Source organism: Chelmon rostratus, chromosome 8, assembly GCF_017976325.1.
Source record: "Chelmon rostratus isolate fCheRos1 chromosome 8, fCheRos1.pri, whole genome shotgun sequence".
Classification (NCBI taxonomy): Eukaryota; Metazoa; Chordata; class Actinopteri; order Chaetodontiformes; family Chaetodontidae; genus Chelmon; species Chelmon rostratus.
In genome coordinates, this window is record NC_055665.1 from 7,194,269 (window position 1) to 7,203,554 (window position 9,286).

General features: G+C 42.9%; 1 protein-coding gene across 3 annotated transcripts in view; it reads right to left on the bottom strand.

Annotated features, from left to right (window-relative positions):
* LOC121610206 (protein argonaute-3) overlaps positions 1–8,903 on the bottom strand; it is a 36,685-nt gene extending 27,782 nt beyond the window's left edge. For all 3 annotated transcript variants that reach the window (XM_041942212.1, XM_041942211.1, XM_041942213.1), the window contains exon 1: positions 8,184–8,903. In XM_041942212.1, coding sequence (XP_041798146.1) covers positions 8,184–8,202 — 19 coding nt within the window. In that variant the 5' untranslated portion in view covers positions 8,203–8,903. The remainder of the gene's footprint in view (positions 1–8,183) is intronic.
* Between the last annotated feature and the right edge of the window lie 383 nt (positions 8,904–9,286).

Genomic DNA, 9,286 nt, shown 5'->3' on the forward strand with positions numbered 1-9,286 from the left:
GGAAGGACTGATGCACATCACACACAGGCAGACTCCTCCCTCCTGTTCCCCGTCATCAGCCTCAAGAGTGTTGCATCTGGCACCCGTGGAACTCAATGCCGCTCTCTGCCACAGATAAACACCAACAGGCAGCCACACACTGACAGGCTGACGAGGGCAAAAGATGTTCAAATCCCCCTCACGACAAACCTGAGGCACAGTGATAGAGTGCATGTGTGAGAATGAAGAGAGTGAAGAAAAGTACATGGCAGAGAAATATTTTCAGAGAGCAGGAGTGAAGCGAGTGCGGGTTACGAATCAGCTGTAGTGAGATGCAAGTTATGACTCAAAGGCATGATGGAAGGCTTACCAGTCTTACTGACACAAGTAGGTGATGGATGGACACACACGTATATATTCACACACACAAAGTACCGGCTCTGTTAAACTGGCCGGGAGATTCTACTCGAGCAGGTTAAATGGAGCCCTCTGTCCTCACAGTCCTGCTAGTCCGGCCTGAGTGGAACAGTGGACAGGGGCCAGGGGTTGTTGACTTTTTATGTTGACTTGGGCAGGATGACTGCTCTGTTGCTCTGAGAGTTTACATGCGCCCTCATAAATTAATTACAACCAAAAACAAGTAATACTCAGATTATTGCAACTGTCATGTGAACGTCTTAACAGGACTATCTTACTTGCATTACCTTGCCCAAATCAGAAAAGGTGGAAATTAGCAATGACGATATATTTGCAGAGGCTTTGCTGACCTCTCTGTCGCCACCCTGATGCGATGGAGGCACCTTTTCATTTGTGATGCTCATAATACTGAAAATGAGCAGCAACACGTCTTTCCAGAGACAATGACCCTGTTTAGCTGGACAGTCCTCATCCCTGGCTGCATACAGTTTAATTGGGACAGAGGTCGACACAGTGCTGTGTAAAGCAAACTTACTTAAAACTTCATGGAAGTATGGTAGTAACTTCGTCTTTAGGTTAAACGGTTGATGGTCTTGACAAAATCAAGGTGTGTGCTCAGTGCTTAGTGAAGTGCACCTGTTTATTGGCAGCCTCTCATTTTGTCTGAGTAACGTATTGGTAGATGGATGGAGGGAAGACAATTGCTAGACCCTTAAATATTTTCCTTCTGTTTTTTTTGTTTGCTGCTGTTTAAACTTAACACAGGAGTAAAAATAGGGCGACACTTTTAACTACAATCAGAACACTTAAGTCAAACTATCTACAAACACACCTTTAATTCATCTGGTAGAAAAATGCTGATTGTCTCTTTTAAATGTGAGAAAATGTAGTTGCTATTGACTTCTCTTAACAATGCTCATTTCAAGACTGTACAGAATTATTAAGTAGCAATCAAGCAATATTTCTTTAGGACTGAATAACAGACAGACTTTTGTCTGTTCTCTAGTGAGCCCCCCAACAAAACACACAGACATCTCCTTCCAATTCTCTTTCTTCCTGTCCATAACCTCCCCCTAAAATGAGCCCCTTGCAGTTCCCCCAAAAAACAGATCTCAGGAAGGGGAAAAGCAGGAAGAGCAGGAGGAGGAGGAGGAGGAGGAGGAGGAGGAGGAGGAGGTGGTAGTGGTGGAAAAGAAGTGTGGTCTGGCTGCTCTGGCTTCTAATCTCTGTGACACATCACAACCTTCAGCCCTCCTACTCCTCCTCACACTCCCCCCACCACCACCACCACTACCACCTCCATACACACACTCCATCCCTTGATTTTCCCCTCTGTCTACCCAGCCCACTTGCAGGAGTTTGCTGTCTACCCCACACTCTAACAACAGCATGTGTCAGCCCGAAGAGTTGCCTCTCAGTCTACTTTACCAACACATGATTAAGACTTTCTAGTGAACATGAGAAAAACAAAAACATGCTACAAGGGGCCAGAGGATTCTAAAATCACAGAAAATGCATTTAGACAGCAAATTTGAAGCATGTACTTGTTGGTATTTTGAACCACTAGCCTGAAAGTACTGAGCTGAAACAATGCTTTTTCTTTTTATTTAGGTCAGAACGCAGAAAAAACAAGACTAATGATACATCAGTGTAGATTTAATGTCAAGCAGCACCTGCCCAGGTTAAATTCTGGCACCATTCTGCTTTTCAAATAAAAAAAGCAAACAAAAGGAAGCTTGATTATCTAAGCCATTTGTAAAGGCTGTCATAGCAAAGTCACATTTTGTGGTACAACTAGCAGATCTAGCTCAAAATCAGATGAACTGAGGATGGCAAACACAAGCACCCTGCTACTTTCTGCCCAAGAAAGTCTCTAATTATTCAGAAATGCATACAATTAAATACTTGAAGAAACACTGTCTTTGCTGTTCATCTTATGATACTGAATATCACGGGCAGTATTGTTGCATTGCAGCATTGTTCAACAAAAGTAAAAAAAAATGACCAAAATGTACAAAACACACCGTGTCATGTTGGAGAAGTGTTATACTTACAATAATAGCCTATGATTTACGCGATGCAGAAAACACAGGGGTGAACGGGGAATTTGATAATGAAAAGGGAATAAACTGTGAAGCACAGAATTTTGTGGAAACTGCCACACACAGTCATGTCGAGAAGAGCTTCTGAGAGAGAGAGAGATGCAGAGCTCATCATTTCGACACTCTCAGAAGTGCAACCACATCGGCAGACGCGAGACATGACCTTGTTGAAGACACTGTGGCTGCATGCACAGCGTCAGATATTCTGCAGGAAAACATCCATTTATGGTCAAGCATTGTAAACAAGGAGCAGCGTCGCCCGAACCTGAGAGTAGCCTCCGTCAGACCCACTTACTCCTTTGTTTGTTTGAGCTGCATATGGAGGCTAACCTGCAGAAGATCATAGTGATAAAAAAATAGTGCAATGTTGTGTTACATCAAATTAATTGATATTCATTACATTTTGAATATTTGTCTTATTGAATTATTGGAATATTATTTTTTTTAAACACAGAAATATTGGAAGAAATATTGGAAGAAATCATCAAAATTTGGAAAAAAAAATTAGAACGGGCCTACTTAAAATGATTGCAAATTGAGACTTGAGTATTGTATCAGCAGCCCCCCGTAGCTTCTGGTCCCTCATATTTTTGATTGATAAACTATAATAATAATAAACTATATTAAACATGAAAATCTAAACAATTATACACATGAAAAAATTCTAAATAGGAAGGGTTTTTAATTTTCTTACGTAAAATAAAAGCAAGGGTAAATCTTTCTAATACAATGTGCCTCAAGAGCAACGGAAAACTGCATTCTCCATAGAAACCTACAACAATATACCAATGGTTAGCCTTATGGGTGGCTGGGGTTGCGAATGGGGGTTGTCTATTGTCAGCGGGTTGCTTGAATGAACTGAGCATTATGGGGAGAGACTGCAAATCAAGCAAGCCCTCCCTCAAAGCCAACCCCACTGTCTGTACAAAATCCACAGAGAACCAACCTACAAGGAGAATGACAGGGAAGGCAGAGTTTCCCACTGAGGCACAGAGAGGGAAACAGAAGCAGTAACCAAGGAAGGGGGGGGGCTGTGTGACTGTCTGTGAATCAAAAAAGAGCGGGAAATACAGGAGTGTGAGAAAGAATGGGGGTATGAAAGAGAGGGGGACCGGCTAAAGAACATGAGTAAGACATCAACAGGACAAACAACAGAAAATAAGCTAATTTCAGATGTTCTCAAAAAAAAACCCACAGAGACTTAGACTTAGACTCAGTTTAACCAGCAGCAGTGTTGTGTTAGGCCTTCCATTCATACCAAGCTGAGTCATCTCTAGCCAACTCATATCCCACCTGGTTACAAAGTGTAGCATGACAGGTGGAGGGTAGGGGAAGACCCCCTGCTGTATTCTATCTGCCATCTCATTGTCTTCCAGTAAGCTGCATCTCTCAATATGCAAAACACAGCTCAGAACAGTCTGGACAGTTTCAATCATGATAAAAGAAAGAAAAATAGTTTGACAACTGCACATCGTGTTGCTTTCTTTCCAAGAGTTAGGTGAGAGGATCAACATCATTCTTTTGTCTGTGAGAATAAGAAGCTACAGCCAGCTGGTGGTCAGCTTATTGTATCATACAGAGTGGAGACAGGGGGAAACAGCAATTTTCAATATGATTTCAATCTGCTGATTTAATGACGTCACACCGTTACGCACAGCAACAACAAGCATGGCTGAGAGTTCTGGTAACATTAGCTAGCAGTTCCATGGCGGAGGAGTTAGTTCCCTTGGTTACGAGAGATCAGGGCCCGTATTCACAAGCATTCTGAGAATACTCTCACAGAGCTCCTAACTTAGCCTAAAAATTTCTGGCAAGGAGTCCTAGCTTAGGAGTGATTTAGGAAAATTCTTAGAGCAACTCTGAGCAAGGAAGGGACGGGTACTTAGTGAGGAGGTGTGGTTGACCCCATTGCTAAGTATGATGACACATTCTTTCAAAACGTGTGATTGGTTGATAAATGAAAATCCACCCTTAGTGATAATGGGCATAGAATGGGCAATGAACATCTCTATTGAATGAATTGCGAGCCGTCCTTTACAAGCAGCCAACAAAATGTTTGAAACACAGGCCTACTTGCACAGTAACCTATTCACAAACTGATAGTTGTTATATTTATTTGTTTATGTTCACTTGCAATGCTGTTAATTTTACTACTTAATCTATTTAATAGGCCGAGAAACAGTGAAAAAGTGGCTCAGCTTTCATCAGTTTCCACGAATGCTGGTGTTATAGCGTCACTCCGTTGGGTTGGAGATATGAGCGCATCACTAATCAAATCGACCACAAACATTATCACTGCACAATCTAATCTGTAGCATTTCATTAACTCACTGCCATTCAGCGTTTGGAGAATATTTCTCCGATCTCTTTGTCTTTCTGCCATTTTCTCCTCTGCTTCAGTAAATCTTAAGCCTCTTAAAAGTCCTCCTCCCAGCAGTTTTTCACCTTAAGAGCTCTCCAGAGGGCTAAGATGGTTTGTAGATAAATGTTGTCTTTGCCAGGATCTAGTCATAACCATAAGGGGAAATTCTTAGATAATCTCATATTTCTATCAATTTTCTTTGTACTAGGAAGCTTAATGAATACAGCCCCCGATGTACAACAAACCACGGTAAAATGTAATGAGTGCACGAAGACTGTATCAACAGAAGGGGCAAATACAATTAACTTATTTCACCACCTCAAGCAGAAGCACTGGGCTAAGTAAGAGGGAAGCCAAAAATCCCACAAGGAGTGCTCAACAAAGCAGAGGAACTACACTGGCTCAGCATGGCATCAACCAATCATTGTAAAGTTCTAGCCCCTCACCCTGTATTTTGTCATATAGTCAAGAGTACCATTATCAAAGAAATACACTGAAATATCAAGATATTATTTTGGGACTATATCACCCACCCCTACTCCAGAGGTAACAAAATCTTCTTACCGGCAGCTCAAAAACGTACTAATTAACATGTTATATCTTGTTTATCATCACCTTGAGATTGCCAGATACTGGCAGAGACTCTGGCCAAGCAATAGTGCACCACATAACCCCGCCTTAAAACCACAACTTGACATTTTCATATATTTGTACAGATTAAAGAAACAACCTATAAAATGTTAATTATTGAACATTAGAGGTGCCAGATTCTTTTACCTATAGTCAGAATCAGGCAAGCTGCTTTCCCCATTTTCAGTCTTTATGATAAGCTACGACAACTGGCTGCTGGTTTAATCTTAATACTAAACGGACAGATTTAAGAGCGATCGATCTTCTCATTTAACCTGCGGCAACAAAACAAATAAGCATATTTGTTTTGTCAAAGATTCCTTTAAAGGCTGGCCTGCCACTGAAACCAGCATTTTTTTATACATGTTAAAAATGTTATGTAGAATATTTATCTCTCCATTTGTGGTTATGTTTAATTACAAGGCCTCCAGTACAATTAACTAGGTTAAACCAATAATTTGACATTCCTGACTAGTTCTTGCTTTGCAACTCAGCCATAACGCAACATCACATCAATATCAAGTGACAGGCTGTTTGTGGGCATACCTCGGGGTTAGCACATCAAAATGGATTTGATTTGCTTAAGGCTCGAAAGCCTTGCACTCATTATATCCCAAGCGCTAAGCCCGCCAAAGCCATGGTTTCCATGCCACATGCTGATGCTTAGACTACTACCAGAGAGAAGGGTGAGTCAGTTTCTAAGTACGCTCTCCGGGCCACTGACTGACCGATGGAGAGCCCCCTTTTAATCACTCACCCAGGCATAGGACTCACTGGTTGGCCTGTAGTGGTTAGTGATATGTGACTGTGAACCAATATACACAATATCAAGAGCCTGCGGCAACCTACATGGACAAGCCACAAAATGAAACATTAAAATGTGCCTCTGTCTGACTATATTCATGTGTTAATGTCTTCCAAACTGAAAGCATCAACCACGCTCCTTAGCACACTCAATGCAGGGCTAGCTCGAAGTACATTCTGCATGAAACTGCATTTGCTGTGCTCTCAGCCTGCTGTGGAATACTGTGCTGCAAAGCAAACACCATTAAACTCATGGCAAGTCCCAAGGTCTGTTTTCTATGGTCAGTGCGTACTGAGGAGCTTATGGCAAAAGCAGACACAACTCATGTCCCTTGAAAGAAGTAGTAAACACAGAATTGCCAGAAAGCTAGAATACTGTAGCTATAGATGTAAAATCAACATAACTGATTGAATCTAATCCAGCCAGAGTGTTGGAGGGTCAGCAAACAAAGCTATGCCAAATGTTTGAGTTTCAGACATCTTTTTCACACTTGGAAATCGCAAACTTTGTCATTCTGTCTGAAAACACACCAAATTTAATGTTCATTCGATACTGGAAACTAAACTCACACACCTGCCCCAACTACAACACATAACTGTTTTAGTCTGTTTGACGTTACTCTGGGTGCTTGGTTCCTGGGAAAATACCTTGTGTTCCCTTATGATACCGAAGCTGGGAAGTGTCCCACCTGAGAGGAGCAGAGAGGCTAATGAGACAGTAGGCAGCAGAGAGGCATCTCCTCTTGAGAAGGAGGGGGTGGGTTAAGAACCAACTGCTGTATCGTGTGTCACGGGCTGATCAGGAGTACCTGGCATTCAGTTTATGGTCACATAAGTGGAAAGCTTCCGTTACAGCTGAGACAAAGCCAGGCAGTCCAGACAGTTTAACTGCCACTATGACCAAGAAAGAAGCAGTTTACTGGCCCTGGCCTAGGCTGACAATTTGTATCACCAAGACAAGACAGCAGTTTACAAGGTTACATGAGGTTACTGCTGGGGAAAAACATGCTCACAAGCAAGGTTTCACAGTTTTGTTTTTAACATAGACTGTGTGTAGGTGGAAAAACAAACATGTATGCTAAACGGTTAAACAGCTAAATTTATTCCAAAAACAACCAAATACCCTGTAAATGTTCTGCCTACCTCTGCCCGCCCCAAGGGAATTAGAAAACAGCATGGGCTAAATTTTCCATTCACATAGCATGTGCAGGGCAAAACTGGTTAAATCTCCAACTGGACATGCCACAGGAGAAGGCCATTGCTAAATATGTTAAGGTCAGTTTGGGGTCAGTGGGTGACCATGACCTGGGGGCCTCCAAAGGACAGAATATACCCACTGTCATAAGTTCTCAGGTGACTGGCCATGCAGGGTTTGAGTTGAACACATCTCACCCTGCACCATGACCACTAAAACCATGTAATAACTTAATATTGTGGGAACCTCACTGACAACGCAGTGGAATACCAAGCTCAACCTGAGCACCTGTTCGGTGAAGCCCACACACACCTGGCTGATGATGCTACCCAGTTTACAGTGAGTGGGACTGAACTAAATGCTCAATATCCTTGGAGGATGATTTATAAAATGATTACAACAGCCAAATACTTTACTTTTGAGTTCAAAGAAGTTTAATTCAGTCTCACATGACCGGGGTTAGTAATTGAAACTATTTCAGCTGGCACTAATGGCAAAATAACAGCAGAGGCTGCGAGACTGCCTGGTTACAGATAAACACCTTCAAGCTTAACCCGCGGCTCTCCCTCATCATCCCGGTGTTTCATCTCACTAGCTAATGCAATCCTCCAGGAATTACAACGTTAACTTCCACTGACACTTGTACTATAAGACGGTCAACAACTTGGTAAAGAGACGATAAGGAATGATTTACCTGTAGTTCCGATTTCCATTCATGAGGTCCCTGCCCGGTTCACTTCCCGGATCACAGTTGTCAAACGTTTGGACTCTTCCTCCGTTCAATCCGGTGTCTCCTTCAGCAGTGCACCGCCTCTGCAGCGCGGAATGGCCAAGTACCCTGGTCTCTGCTAGCTCCTCTCCCTGCGGACTGTCAAAGGGGCCCTTCGGTACGGTTGTGTCGCCGGCCGGGGGTCTCCGGCGTCCGCGCACACAGTCAACGTATCCAATAAGGTTTCACCAAAACGGCGAAAACTACTGGTTGCTCAACGCGACCCTGTGGCAGTGAAAACCTGCTAGTTAGCCAAGTTAGCTCGCTAGCCGGGCTTAGGAAAGTGGCTGGAACGGATGAGAGGAGCTGTCAGGATATCATCACAGCGGGGTCACCGAGTCCAAATGAATTCCTACCGATAGCTGAATATTAACAAAGACGACATAAAGTCGTATCTACGGCACAGCGAGCGTCGGGGTAGCCACAGTAATTAGCTAGCTGGCTAGCTCGTCTGTTGGATAGTTGGAATTCTGACAGACGACGACTACTTTTATCGCGTTAAAAACAGCCGCTGACACGGCCCCCGTTCCCAAGCGCCATATCCCCACGACGTCGTCTTCTGTAGTTTGTATCCCGGTGCTAAAATAAAGCTGTCATCGCCGGGCGGCATTCGCCGAGAAGTGTCAAGATTTTCAGCCTGCTTGACAGATCAACTCTGCGGGGCTTCGGCAAGCCAGCTAAATATGGTGAAGTTGCCGTTCTGACACCGACAGGAAGAGGTGGGCTCTGTGTCACCAGACGTCAGAAGAACCAACTCCGCCTTCACCCAAAGGTAACCTTACGTTCACAATACTATGAATAAATTAATGAATGAATTATGTATTTTTTAAGCCTGTCGTACATTAGATTATATGAATATTTGCCAACATGTGTGTTAAGACTGATCGCTCAGGCCTGGTACATGTTGCAATGTAAAAATGTGCAAAAGAAAAAGCTTCATTTTATCTTCTGCTCTGAGCTGATCAGTATAGTATCTAAGTGTAGATTAAACTAAAATCCATTCCAAGTAGGCAGTGCAGTATTACACA